General features: G+C 45.8%; 1 protein-coding gene across 2 annotated transcripts; it reads left to right on the forward strand.

The window, feature by feature from the left end:
- Window positions 1–889: 889 nt before the first annotated feature.
- Window positions 890–14403, forward strand: SMPDL3B (sphingomyelin phosphodiesterase acid like 3B). 2 transcript variants are annotated; one of them, XM_035116880.3, is made up of 8 exons: window positions 890–1098; window positions 3034–3247; window positions 4000–4097; window positions 5201–5344; window positions 6661–6833; window positions 8350–8530; window positions 9999–10132; window positions 11864–14403. In XM_035116880.3, the coding sequence occupies exons 1-8, from the start codon at window positions 1038–1040 to the stop codon at window positions 12332–12334; spliced, it is 1476 nt and encodes a 491-aa protein (XP_034972771.1). In that variant the 5' UTR covers window positions 890–1037; the 3' UTR covers window positions 12335–14403. The 2 variants fall into 2 exon arrangements, with proteins under 2 accessions (XP_034972771.1, XP_034972770.1); XM_035116879.3 differs by having other exon boundaries at window positions 3031–3247; window positions 11864–12815.
- The last annotated feature ends 339 nt before the right edge of the window (window positions 14404–14742 follow it).

A 14742-nucleotide genomic window follows, 5' to 3' on the forward strand; every position in this document is an offset into this window, starting at 1 on the left:
AGGAGGAACCCGGGAGGAGAGCGGGACAGAGGGGTCCCAAGGGGACAGCAGGGCAGTGAGGCCTGTAGAGCGAGAGGGGTGGGCAGGGGAAGCAGAAGCAGAAGCAGTAGGCACAGAGGGGCGCCCCGAGGCTGGAAGGACACCGGAACCAGAGCCACAACCTAGTGGTTCAGTGGCGCCAGACCAGACAGCCCCGGCACAGCCAGCAGCCTCGGAACACGAGCCAGAACCAGAACCCCTGACCAAGGAACACCCCAGGCCACAACGCACACGGAGGCGGCCAGCAGACCTTGGGGACTACGAATGCAACTTCCCGGGCAGGACTGGAACTTAGAGGGGAGGGGTGTTATGTACTGAGCTGAATCCTAGAACAATAGGATTCAGAAACAGCGGGAGCTACCCAATCCAACTCCAGGTGGAAGTGAATCCGCAACCTGATTGGCCTGCTGGAGCAGCCAATCAGGCGGCGGGCAGAAGTGAATCTGCTACCTGATTGGCCTGTAGGAGCAGCCAATCAGGCTGCAGGCAGAAGTCAATCCACAATATAATTGGCCCACAGGTGTAGCCCTGAAGTAGCCAATCACGCAAGGCCCATTGTGTAAATAATGTATATAAGCAGATGGTTTTGGGAAAAGAGCCATTCTTCTTCTCCTCTTCTCCTTGATGACTATGAGCTGAATAAAGAGCATGAAATTCACTCTCGACTCCGAGTACATTTCAAGCGCTTTTGGAGAGTTCCTTTGTAAGATGAGAGCAGGACCAACTACCAGCTAGCCAGCTGCCTTCTTCGGTGTCCTAGCATACACCTTTGGTAAAAGCCTGCAAGCCTCACACCCTTAAAAAAAAAGTATTACAACCCCTCTGCTAAACAGGAAGATGCAGTTCTGAATCAGAGCAGAGTTGCTGCAACAGCAAAAGGAGCCTGTGAGTCAGAGATCTGATAGAGGCAAGCCAAGCCTGAATTGGAACTGGCTAACTTTCCCCAAAGCTACGACTACAGGCGTGGAACTTCAGCCAGGGATCGCTGGCAGCGAAAGATGGATCTTTTGGGAGTCCTGTTGCTCTTGATGCACTGCAGAGCCACAACCGCTGCCTCAGGTAACTTACCCTTTTTGCTGCACAAGTTGGTTGAGAGGAAACAACTCAGCAGTGGGGGTTTAAGGGAAGAAGGTAGGTTGTTTGTTACACAGTTAGGCTGGACAGCCATGGCACTAGCTCATGGTTGCACAGAGCCAACCTATGAGGTTTTGCTGCTTGAGACCAAAGATCAGGTTGTGTCTCCTACCCCCATGTTTTGTGTAGAGATGGAGGGGGGGTGGAATTTGGTTTTGTTTGCGTTTTAATGAGAAATTGCCCAGTTCCCACTACCTCAAACTCACAAGTGAACTGAAACACAATTATCTTTTGAAATTCACACGCATCTGAATTTTACAATGCAGTTCTCCAACCCAATTCTGTATACAGTGGTACCTCGGGTTACAAACGCTTTGGGTTACAAACTCCACTAACCCGGAAGTAGTACCTTGGGTTGAGAACTTTGTCCCAGGGAATCGCGTGGTGGCGGCATGGCGGCAGCAGGAGGCCCCATTAGTGAAAGCACGCCTCGGGTTAAGAACGGACCTCCGGAACGAATTAAGTTCGTAACCCAAGGTACCACTGCACTGCATAAATATGCATCTGTTAGGGGAATGTGTGTATTCAAATGCATACATTAGTGAAAATAGCTTACAAAAATGTATTAATTTGGGGGAAATTGCTTGCAGAAATCTGTATATGAATCAAACCTGTGTAGATTAAAATTGTTTTAAATTCAGATAATTTATCATGGCCAAAGTTGATGGACATTGGATCCCTAACAGCATCAGAAGGGCGACAGGTCCCCCACCCCTAGTGTAGCAGCTAGTCTATTTCTTTTAATTGCTGTGTTGTTTTATTAAGGATTGGTTTATTGCATATTTTAATTATGGATGTTTATGTTTTAATGCATGTGTAACAGGGCTTTTAAAACTACCGTATTTAGAAGCCTATCATGGCATGATATATGCATTAATAAATAATAATAGTTTGCCCTCTGTACTTTGGTCTTCTTTCAGCAGATCTTGCAGAGGAAGGAGCTACAACTTGCTCCTTCCTCTGCAACTCAAAAGTTCCTCCCCTCCCCAGAACAGCTGATGGGGAGGGGAAGGATCTAGAGCAGGGGTCTCCAAACTAAGGTTCGGGGGCCAGATGTGGCCCAATCGCCTTCTAAATCCAGCCCACAGACGGTCCGGGAACCAGCATGTTTTTACATGAGTAGAATGTGTCCTTTTATTTAAAATGCATCTCTGGGTTATTTGTGGGGCATAGGAATTCATTCATATATTTTTTCCAAAATATAGTCCGGCCCCCCACAAGGTCTGAGGGACAGAGGACCGGCCCACAGCTGAAAAAGTTTGCTGACCCCTGATCTAGAGGGCTGGATGAAATCTGGTTGTGGGCTGTATAGGGCCCAGGAGTGCATACTCCTGCTCTGGATTTCACTAAGCACTTTCTAAAGCAAAAGCGGAACCATTTCATGAGGCTATCAATGGCTGGATCTACACTAATTAAAAAACGCTATACAAGCTCTCAGTGGAAAATCCTATTGGCAACAAATAACTGCTCTGTTTATAATGTGGTTGTTTGTTGTTTAGCCGTTTAGTCGTGTCCGACTCTTCGTGACCCCATGGACCAGAGCACGCCAGGCACCCCTGTCTTCCACTGCCTCCCGCAGTTTGGTCAGACTCATGTTCGTAGCTTCGGCGAGTGTAGCTGAGTCCAATGGCAAGCTATTAATCCTGATGGCAATATTCTGCCTCCACTGTTGGAGGCAGTAGGCTCCTGAATACCAGTTTCTGGAAATCATGGTGCAAAGTTCGGCTGTTGCTCTCAGGTCCCACAAGCACTTGGTTGCCCCTGTGAGAACAAGATGCTGGACTAGATGGGCCACTGGCGTGATCTTGCAGGGCTCTTGGGTCCCTTTTTTTTAAAAAAAAATCCTTTTGTCCTTAGCAGGTTATTTTTGGCACATCACAGACCTTCATCTGGACCCGCAGTACAAAGTGAGCTCAGACCCCTTGAAGGTGTGCCCATCTGCTGGCGCCCAACCAGTGGCCAATCCAGGGGCTTGGGGAAATTACTTGTGTGATGCTCCGTGGATTCTTGTCAACTCTTCTGTTTATGCTATGAAGCAGGTCCTCCCGAACCCAGACTTCCTTCTCTGGACTGGGTAAGGAAGCGCTTGTGCATTGTTGTCTTTTGCCGTGAACACAACAAATGCGACTTTCTTCTTTGCCACTTTATTCCCCACTCAGTTTGGCCAACCTTTGTATAAGCCAGGTGTGGGGATCCTTTGCCCTTCCAGATGTTGCTGAATTGCAACTCCCACCACTTTAACTCCCGCTTTAAACAGGCATGGCTTCCCCACAAAAAAAAAATCCTGGGAACTGTAATTTGTTAAGGGTGCAGAGAATTGTTAGGAGGCCCATATTCCTCTCACAGAGCTACAATGGTCAGAGTTCCTTGTGAAGAGGGATTGTTAAGCTGCTCTGAGAATTGTAGCTCTGTGAGGGAACTAGGGGTCTCCTAACAACTTTGTCCACCCTTAACAAACTACAGGCCCCAGAATTCTTTGGGGGAATCCATGACTGTTTAGAGTAGTGTCATTGTGCTTTAAATGTATGGTGGGAATGTGGCCTATTAGTTATGATGACTACATATTACCTTCAGGTATTACCAGTTGCTGGGGCTTATGAGTGGAGGAGCCCTCACCACCTGCTTATGGGCTTCCTGTAGGCATCTGTTTGGCAACAGAATAGACAAAATAAATTTAAAAAATAAAATAAAATAATGTTGGACCAGATGGGCCTTTGGGTTCATCTTTTGCTCTTGATTTATTAACTCTTCTACGTCTATCCAGGGATTTTACTTTTCCCAGTATCTTTGTCCCCGAACCAAATAGTATTTTGTGCTGTTTTCCAGAGACGACACTCCTCATGTACCTGATGAGAAACTGGGTGAAGATACTGTGCTGGAGATAATTGAAAAGCTAACCAACCTGATCAAACATGTATTTCCAGGTAGGGTGTGCCAGAACAATTGGGAAGTAAGAAGCCTGTGCCCAAAAAATAATAATCCAGAAACAGAAGCAATGGGTTTTCAATTGCAGGAAGGAAGATTTAAGGCTGGCGAATGTCTTCAGTCTCCTGTGTGTTTCAACAATGGAGCCAAACTGTGGAATGTAGTTCCTTGAAGAGTGTCAAGAACAGGCAGGGCTGACCCCATAAGTGTAGGTAGGGTTGTGTATTCTGTATTAGTAAAATTAATAAATTCAATACCAAATGATTCTATGATCCAGGTAGTTTTTTTTACAGGGGGAGGCACCTTTTTTTCTGTAGTGGTCTGCAATTCCTTTATAGGTAATCTGTTGCAGGTTGGCAGAGCCAAAAGTGAGTTGAGCCAGAGTAGGTCAAAGATCACCTGCAGCCCCAGGGCTCCTCCTTGACCACGCCTGTTTTACATAATGATATTTAGATCCCAGCTTGCTCCCATTAATTTCTTCCCACATCGGAGTGACAAGCAGGATATATGTAAGCCTTTCTTGCTGCACTCTTTCCTCACTTCCTGTAGCATAGCCGTGGCTCAGCTGAGTCGTCATGTCAAACCATGGTTTGTGCTAACCATTGTTATGAACCCATGTCGTGGTCTGAGCCTGCAGGCTCAGAGCTGCTTGTCTGCTTTCTTGTTCCATCTGCTCAGCCCCTTGCTTCAGAAGTTTATAAATGCAGTCCTGTGTCCAGGGTGCTCTTAATGGCCCTTAACCATGAATTCAGACAGATCTGTAAACCACGGTTGGCCCAAATTGTGATTTGTAAGCCAGCTTCAAACCATGGCTTGATATGCTGGTTTGGCAGCCCTCACACAAGCTGCCATTTGCCAGCTAAATCAAGTAGATACTGTATAGTGTTTGCCTCTGTTGCATTCTGCCTGACATTATGATTTTAGGACAATGTTGCAATGTTAATTGTTGTAAGCGACAACAAATCAGGTTCCAGTTAGTGATGCTAGTGCCAGCATTGAGTTGTTTGTTCTGCAGTCACCTCCAGCCTGTCTGGATGCAAAAACTCTTCTCTTCCTCTGCCTCTAAACCCACTGCACTGTTGTTTTCTTGTATCCCTTCCAGAAACTCAGGTCTATCCTGCAATGGGCAACCATGACTTCCACCCCAAAAATCAATTTCCAGTTAAAGAGAACAGGATCTACAATGAAACTGCAGACCTGTGGAGCTACTGGCTCAGCAACAGCTCTGTGCAAACATTCAGAGCAGGTGCGTGCTAGATCCAGTTGAGAAACTGATGCGGGTCATGGGAGGTTGAAGAGGGATCCAGTAGGCCGAAATGAAATGCATCCATCTGTGCAGGTGAGAAGAAAACTGAAAGATCACAAGCAGGGGGATGTCAGAAGCTGCTTTGTATCAGGCCAGATTATTGCCTGTCTAGCACAGTATGGTCTTCCCAAACTTCCCCAGGGCTTCCCAAACTTGGGTCTCCAGCTGTTTTTGGACTGCAGTTCCCACTATCTCTGACCACTGCTCCTGCTAGCAAGGGATGATGGGAGCTATCCAAAACAGCTGGCGACCCAAGTTTGGGAAACTCTGGTCTTCTCTGATTGCAAATGGTTTGGCATGATATTTATCTTCACCTGCTACCTGATCCTTTTAACTGAAGATGTCAGAGAAGTGTTGTAGCTCCATGGTAGAGCAGACCTGCTTTGCACACAGGAGGCCCCTAAGTTAAATTTCTAGCATCTCCAGGTACCGTAGGCCTCCTGGGAAAACCTCCAGATCTGAAATCTCAGATTGCCATTGCCAGTCTCTGTAGAAATACTGAGCCAGATGTGCCAATAGACTGATTTCAAATAAGGCAGCCTCCTACGGTATGTGTATGATTGAACCTGGCACCTTCTGCATGCAAAGGTCTGTGCAGCATTGAGCTATCACAGTTTTAATTCCATCATTTTTTTGTCCTGGTGGGAACAGGCCTGTTCTGGGTTGGACTACAATTCCTTTCATCCTTGAGCATTGCCTATGTTTACTGGGGCTAATGGGACATGGAGTCCAACAGCAGCCGGAGCACCACAGGTTCTCCATCCCTGAAAATCTAGAGCAGTGTTTCCCAAACTTGGGTCTCCAGCTGTTTTTTTGGACTACAACTTCCACCAGCCCTAGGTAGGTCAGGGATCATGGGAATTGTAGTCCAAAACAGTTGGGTACCCAAGTTTGGGAAACACTGATCTAGAGGGTAGCTTATCTTCGGTTCTGTATAGCTTCCATCTCTTTGTTTTGTGACTGATTCAGTTGGTTAGTATCTATTTGACAGTTCAGTAAGGCAAGGTGTTGGAAATTCTGTTCACTTGTTATAGACATGTGCTAATTGGTCCATTCTTCAAAAGAGAGATTGCTGGCTTTTCAGCAAAAGGAAGAATGAAAAAAGGCATTAGCTAAAAGAGTTCCAACATTATTTAGGGGAAGCCAATGCTGATTAAAGTGATCTGGTACTGCTTTAAATGTATAGTGCAAATGAGATAGCATGGGGAACACAATCGACCACAATGGATGGAACTGTGTTACTGGTTGTTTTGCAGGTGCTTTCTACAGTCAGATGCTATCTGGTCTTGGCCCACCAAGGCGAATGATTGTCCTCAACACAAACTTGTACTATGACAGTAATAATCAAACCAGCAGCCTGGAAGATCCAGGAGGCCAGTTCCTTTGGCTGGAAGACACGTTGACCAAGGCAGCAGAAGCAGGAGAAAAGGTTCCTTAAACCTGCCTTATTGTTTATGGACTAATAAGCTTACCCAGTTGAAAGCTGCATGACTGGTGAAGGCTTTACTACAGATTGGTCACAGAAACAGTATCAGAGTTTTTTTTGGGGGGGGGACAAGGTTGCATGATATCAGGTATTATGGACTGGGGTCAAGGGAAAGTATTAGGTGAAATGAAGCAGGCACCATTCTACTGGGCTGTGACATATATTCGGTAAAATCTGTGTGAAATATGAATTTCCATCACAGATACTTAGCACTGTGGCATGTGTCCGCCGTAGCGAGGCTGGCTCCAGGTTTCAGGGGTCTGTGAGCAAAATGACCTCTTAGTGGGCCCACCTGTCTGTTTGTGGGCCCTCTCAGGTTTATCTGGCGAGGGCAGGTGCCAGCACTTGAAGGAATACTACAGGCAAGGGCAGGTGGTTGTGTTTTGTCTCATCGTTATTTCCCACAATGCCTTGGAGTGGTGCTACTGCAGGGCATTGTGGGAGATGAATATGGTAGCTAGACTCAGCCAATCAGCAGAGCTTCTTGTGCTGAGGCGGCCATTTTTATAACAGAGGACCAAGGTAGGTGTAGCAGTAGGTCTTGTTTGGAGTGCCGATAGCTCCCCAAGGATGTCAGGTGTATTTTAGATAAACTGCTTTGAGATTTCTACTGTTGTTGTTTAGTCATTTAGTCATGTCTGACTCTTCGTGACCCCATGGACCAGAGCACGCCAGGCACTCCTGTCTTCCACTGTCTCCCGCAGTTTCGTCAGACTCAGTAGCTTTGAGAACACTGTCTAACCATCTCGTCCTCTGTCGTCCCCTTCTCCATGTGCCCTCAATCTTTCCCAACATCGGTGTCTTTTCCAGGGAGTCTTCTCTTCTCATGAGGTGGCCAAAGTATTGGAGCCTCAGCTTCAGGATCTGTCCTTCCAGTGAGCACTCAGGGCTGATTTCCTAAAGAATGGATAGGTTTGATCTTCTTGCAGTCCATGGGACTCTCAAGAGCAGGCATCCCCAAACTTCGGCCCTCCAGATGTTTTGGACTACAATTCCCATCTTCCCCGACCACTGGTCCTGTTAGCTAGGGATCATGGGAGTTGTAGGCCAAAACATCTGGAGGGCCGCAGTTTGGGGATGCCTGCTCAAGAGTCTCCTCCAGCACCATAATTCAAAAGCATCAATTCTTCGGCGATCAGCCTTCTTTATGGTCCAGCTCTCACTTCCATACACTTTCCACTACTGGGAAAACCATAGCTTTAACTATGCAGACCTTTGTCGGCAAGGTTATGTCTCTGCTTTTTAAGATGCTGTCTAGGTTTGTCATCGCTTTCATAGTAAAGCCGATCACTATATTTCCCATTGCACAGATGAGGCACTGAGGCTGGGAGGTTATTTATTAACCTATAGCTACCTGGTGGGTATTTGGGCTGTACACAAATGTATTGCCAAGCAGGCCCGACTGCCCTGTCCACTTGGACTTCAGCATGTTTTCCTCCTTCTCTCCTTCTCTTTACAGGTCTATATTATTGGGCACGTCCCTCCTGGCTTCTTTGAAAAGAAACGGGGCAAGCCTTGGTTCCGAGAACACTTTAACCAGAGATATACCGAAATAATTCAGAAGCATCATGGAGTGATCGTGGCACAGTTCTTTGGGCATCATCACACTGATAGCTTTAGGATGTTTTACAGTAACACAGGTACATCCCCCCCCCCCTGGTGCCATAGGAAGGGCCATAGCTCAGTGGTAGAGCATCTGGCTTGCCTGCAGAGGGTCCCAGGTTCAATCCTCGGCATATCCATATAGGACTTTGAGAGACTCCCATATGAAACCTTGGTGGGCCACTACCAGTCAGTGTAGGCAATACTGAGCTAGATAGACCAATGGTCTGACTCAATATACAGCAGCTTCCTATGCCTACAAGTTCAGAAATCCACTGTAGGCTGTCAGGTTGCTTTTACACTGCTTTTCAATAGAACCAGGACTGGGCTGGCATCAAAGGTCCAGCATGGTTTGGTGAAAGTCTGCTGTCCCCCCTTGGATCTGCTCCTTCTTTTCACCATTTTCTTTTCATTTATTTTATTTGTATTCCGCTTAACTGCAAATGAAACCTCTAAGCGGCTTACAAAAAAAATCAAATGATAACATATACATCAGAATAATCAGTATCAGCCAAAGTTAGAAGCAAGTTTTTAAAAATTCAAAATATAATTAAAACCAGCAGTTTAAAAAGTACAAATGATATTAATAATTTAATGACATTCCATGGACATTGCTATTGTGTTTTAAGCTGGAAGTGAAATAGCAACTCTGCTTCCGGACATCTGTAAACAAAAACAAAAACAACCTCTGTAACAAACTGGGCACTCCAGCCACAGATGCTGGAGAGGGCCAATTTTCTTTGGGACTGAAAAGGGTTAAATACTCCACCAAGCATGATAGCCCCACACAGCAGAGAGGGCAGAATGAATATAAGACAGTATTACTTGGGAATGAAAGGGTTAAGGTGATAGAGTTGTTTTGGAAAGAGGAGTAAAGGTAAAGGGACCCCTGACCATTAGGTCCAGTCGTGGATGACTCTGGGGTTGTGGTGCTCTTCTCGCTTTACTGGCTGAGGGAGCCAGTGTACAGCTTCCAGGTCATGTGGCCAGCATGACAAAGCAGCTTCTGGCGAACCAGAACAGCACACAGAAACGCCATTTACCTTCCCGCCAGAACGGTACCTATTTATCTACTTGCCCTTTTACGTGCTTTCGAACTGCTAGGTTGGCAGGAAGAGGAGTGGTAGACCATAAAGAAGGAAATGCCTACAGCACTATCTCTACAGGCAATTAACCCCCTGTATAGGCTGAAACAGCTGTACAATGGGGTTGTCTACACTTGGCAGAAATGGTTGCAGTTCTTCCATTGTGTAATAAAATGAAGTTGGAGCTCTGAGCAGGGAATACATGGCAGGAGGATCACTATATCCTGCTGCTACCTCATTAAGAGTGACCAGAACATGCCTGTTCCACCCCAAATACTCAGTTGTTGGAAAGCAGTCTAATTTAAGTTTAATATTGCCTTTTCTGGCAGTGCAAGACAGGAGTGCCTGGCGTGCTATGGTCCATGGGGTCACGAAGAGTCGGACACGACTAAACGACTAAACAAATTGCCTTTTCTTCCAGGTTCTCCCATCAGCGTCATGTTTTTAGCTCCAGGAGTAACACCATGGAAAACAACCTTACCGGGCGTGCACAATGGGGCCAACAACCCTGGCATCCGGGTCTTCACCTATGACCGTGACACCCTGCTGGTGAAGGTAGGGGGCACCGTCGTTTGCTTGCATTTGTCTCTAGTAAAGCAAGTGCTCATGTCGAGGGCGACATGAGGCCATGGAGGGAGAGCATTCTGGCAGAGTTATTAATCCTGCCCAGTAAAGACGAGAGAAGTGGATCAGCCTTCTGCAGAGATTGGCTGTGACTATCTTTGCCCTGGACTGCATTACATAGTGCCAACAAGGCAGTAGATGCCATGAAGACAGCCACAGCTGGCAAAGTCCTGCTCATGTGGGCTTTTATTTACCTTGTTTCTTGCATTAAAATGCTTAAGCCATTGTTTTTAATTACCTGTTTTTAAAAATGCACCTGCATGTTGCAGCAGACACCATCTTAGAAGAGGTAGTTGGCGTGTATATGTTCATTGAGCGAGACAGAGACAGGGAGATTTTTTATTGTATTTTATTGTAAAACATTTTAAAACAATAATGGCAGCCAGCTGTTGGTTTTTTTAGCATAAAGAACATACAAAGCAGCTTAGGATAAATAATAATAATAATAATAATAATAATAATAATAATAATAATAATAAATATATTTATACCCCCCATCTGGCTGGGTTTCCCCAACCACTCTGGGCGGCTTCCAACAGAAATATTAAAATACACTAATTTCTTAAAGATTAAAAGCTTCCCTAAACAGGGCTGCCTTCAGATGTCTTCTAAAAAGCCATGCTGCGCAGGCAGCGGCGCCGGAGCGATCTCCACGCCTCAGCGCCAGGGCGCCCGACCTGCTCGAGACTGCCCTGATCAAGGAGACAGGTGATTGGTTTCACTCATCCAAGCAGCCTGTCTACATCCTCGGAGGTAACAGATTGAAACTGATCCCATGCAATTTGACTAGACAGGAGTCTAGCACTCCCTCACCCTGGTCCTGCTCCCACAGTGGAGTCTACCTCTTCCTGAATCTGAGCGACTTTATCTGCAAAAAACTTTGCAAAATCATTGCAGGAGATCATGTGGCCCAAGCTGGGCCCCGATGGAGCAGGTGGTTCTGCTAAATTGCGAACCACATGAAAGAGTCTCCTGCTGCTGTTTTCTGCAGATGCAATAGAGGCGGTGAAGAAAGTCTTCTTCGCCGTCGCTACCACCACTTGGTAGGCTCAACATTGAGCTCTAACCCGTGTCCAGTCAGCTTCAGAAGGAGTTATCCGCCACCGGCGCTCTAGCCATCTCAGCGATTGTTTCATTGCCCTCAGATCCATGGAAAACCATGGAGCTGTCCGAGCTCCATGCAATCGGAGAGGGCTTTTCGGAGCCAGACAGTCAATAGCCCTGGTTAACTCCACATTCCAGCGGGCCACCAGGGAATCGGCTGAAAGGCCATCAACATGGGATAAAGCATCCCCTACCACTCTCTGGAAACCATTTGGATCCATTAAGTGGCGGGGGCGGACCATCCGAATTGGTCCCACCTCCCTGCAGAGGGGAAGGGTGGCTTTTGTTGTCATTTGTTTTTTGCAAGACTAACCCTAGTCCCTATAGTTCAGTAAGCCCTTCCAAAAGTTTCCATGAGTCTGGGGCGGGGAATACCTTTTCTAAAACAATGCCTGCTCATTGTATACGTTCTTGTGTTTTAAAGAGTTCTGCATTAGAAAACTAATTTACTGCCTGATTAATCTGCTGCACCGTTTTAGTCAGTCAAAATAAGTTAAAACCAAATGCTTCGTTCCTAGCACCCACCTTTGACTCACAGTGTCCTCTCTTCCATTTCAGGATATGGTAACTTATTATTTAAACCTCACACATGCTAACATGGGGGCCCCTGAATGGGAGAAAGAGTACAGCCTGACAGAAGCTTTCCAGGTCCCAGATGGTTCCGTCCGCTCCATGCAGCTGCTGGTGGAGAAGCTTGAGAAAGACCAAAGCCACTTACAGAAATACTACCGGTATAACTCAGTTCAATACGACCTTTCGGACTGTGACGACGCCTGCCAGACCGACCACATCTGTGCCATCAGGGAGGTCGATTTTGCAAAATACCACCAGTGTATTCAAGCCAGAAGTGCTGCAGCAGTGCCTTCAATCCCAGGGTTGGGTCTTCTGTTGTTTTGCTGCGTGATGGGGCTTGTTACTCAGTCTAGGCCTTTGAGAGCCTTGAATGAACCAAGATATGAGCATGGGCACCCGGCTTCTACACAGAAAAAGCACAGGATGCAACGACTGCCACAGGCCTCAGCATCCTAAGGAGATCACCCTTCTTGGGGTTTGGGTTTGTTTCGCTTTGGCAAACCTAGGCTTGAAAGTATGCATACAAATGGCTGGCTATTGTAGCTCACCTCCTTGCATGGGCTCTTGGACTGTCTGAGCACAGGATTATGACAACATCATTCCAGCATCAGGCAAGATCATTTTAGCAGAATAAGAAACAAAGCTTAGCGTGGTCTCCTCTCGCAAGGAGTTCCCAAAGGAGTTTTCCAACTGGGGGAATGGGCAGTAAAATGGCAAATGGAATTCAATGTAAACCAAGTGTAAAATGATGCACAGTGGGGCAAAAAATGTCTAATTTCACATGAATGCTTTTTTGCTCTGAACTGGCACTGAACAAGTGCTTGGGTCATAGTAGATAGCTCGATGAAGATGTCCTTGACCCAATCTGCAGCAGCTTGGGGGGGGGGGGAGTGAATTCCATGCAAGGGGTCATTAGGAAATAAAATTGCCAATATTATACTGTTGTCATACAAGTCTTGTGGTGTGACTGCCACTTGGAACGCTGCCTGGGGAAAGTTTGGAAAAGAGGAACTGAAATGATCACGGGAATGGATCTACGGTTACAGTATTTGGGGCTTTTTGGTTTAGAGAGAAGAGAAATAAGAGGTGACATGACAAAGGTGAATAAAACTATGCATAGTTGGGGGGGAGTGGGGGAAAAGGAAGAGAGGGGGGGGGACATCCAATGATGCTGAATGTTGGAAGATAACAGAAATAACTTCTTCACACAACTGTGTGATTTGCTCCCAGAAGATGTAGTGATGGCCACTAATGTGGATGACTTAAAAAAGAAGATTAGATGAACTCGTGAGTGATAAGGCTATCAATATCTACTAGCCAGAATGGCTATGTTCTACTTCCACGGTTTGGGGTGATACACCTCTGAATGCCAGTTGCTGGAAAACACAAGCGAGAAGAGTTGCTGTTGAACTCAGGCTTCACACAGGCATTTGGCTGGCCACTGTTAGAACAGTCTGCTGGATTAGATGGGTCTTGGCCAATCTAGCAGGGTTCTTATATTCTTAAATTTTTATGTGGGACACCTGTTTACTCTGTGGGGAGTATACTATGGTTCCCAGGATTTGGGGTGGGCAGGGAAGCTATGTGCATTAAGCCCAAGATGATGACCAAATATATGTCCTGAAGCGCCTAACAAAATTTGAGCTGCTGTGTCCTGTACTATCATTTGAAGTTTCTGAATACTTTTAATTCCTCTGGCCTTGAAATTATGCTGTGCACAACTATTCATCTGTTCCCTATTTATTTGTTTTTCCTGGATAACTAGATAATATCCTCTCCTAGCAGGCCCATAACACCATTAAGTCCAAAGTCTAAAATAACCTAATTGCACCACTGCCTTTGCAACAGGGGTGGGGAACTGCGTCTGCCTGGTGGGCTGGATTCTTATCTTTCCCTGCCCAGGCCAGGTTTGGCATATGGGTGGAGCTGCCCATCTGTAAATCACCTGGCGTCATGATTCCAGGTGACCTGTTTTTGTCCTCTGTGGTATGTGGTGCTTTGAAGCCCTGGCAAAAGAAACCTCCAGGCTTTAAGGCTGTATTCACACCGTACATTTAAAGAACATTTAAAGCACACAACTTCCCCCAAAGAATTCTGGGAATTGTAGTCTGCTAAGGGTGCTGAGGATTATAGTGAACTATGGTTCTCATGATTCTTGGAAGGGATGTGCTTTGAATTGGTCACTGTTCAGACCAGTATGCTGGACAAGTTGGGCCATTGGCCTGAACAAAAAAAAACACTTATTATGTTATGTTATCTTGTTCTAATGGTGTGTATGTAACTAACCTGGGAGTAGTCGGAACACAAGGAACAAGAGTGTGTAAGAAAATAAAATGCACATCTCCAAAAGCTAAATATTATTCTTTTTAGCAATGTCTGTAATATATATGAAAATCTGTATTTGTCTGGTAATTGAAACTAAGAAAACAAATACAAAGTAGAACAAGCGATGTCCTTGTTTCTAGGGAATGTATCAAGAGTGATTGGAACAGTTTGAATACAGGATGAATACCTTTTTGGTGTTACTTTCTGCTTTTACTTTACCCATGTGCTGCCTACTTTTCTAAGGGGTATATAATGTGATAGAAGGGTGTGGCATACAATGTAAAGGGGAATGTGCCACAGATTTTTTAAATAAAAAATTGATTCATTACTCTCTAATAACGAATGTAGTTGGTAAGTGCAAACACAAATGCAACCAAATCGGAACCATGAAGGAACAAGAGGGAGGTATCCAAATGCTCGTCACAGAGACTGCACGTTTAAAGTCCAAGCCACAGGGTATGTATTGTGACATCTTACCACATAGGCTTTTGCCTTCAGCTGTTTCCAAACCAGAGGAAGGGTTTTTCCTGCAGACAGAG

Source organism: Zootoca vivipara, chromosome 6 (assembly GCF_965207765.1).
Source record: "Zootoca vivipara chromosome 6, rZooViv2.hap1.1, whole genome shotgun sequence".
Taxonomy (NCBI): Eukaryota; Metazoa; Chordata; class Lepidosauria; order Squamata; family Lacertidae; genus Zootoca; species Zootoca vivipara.

What these genes read in the sequence shown, in the direction of transcription:
- SMPDL3B (XM_035116879.3), top strand. Translation starts at nt 1,038, where the DNA reads ATGGATCTTTTGGGAGTCCTGTTGCTCTTGATGCACTGCAGAGCCACA. An exon ending in AGCCACAACCGCTGCCTCAG is followed by an intron (nt 1,099 to 3,030) that starts GTAACTTACCCT and finishes TTTTGTCCTTAG; the next exon opens with CAGGTTATTTTTGGCACATC. An exon ending in GTGACACCCTGCTGGTGAAG is followed by an intron (nt 10,133 to 11,863) that starts GTAGGGGGCACC and finishes CTTCCATTTCAG; the next exon opens with GATATGGTAACTTATTATTT.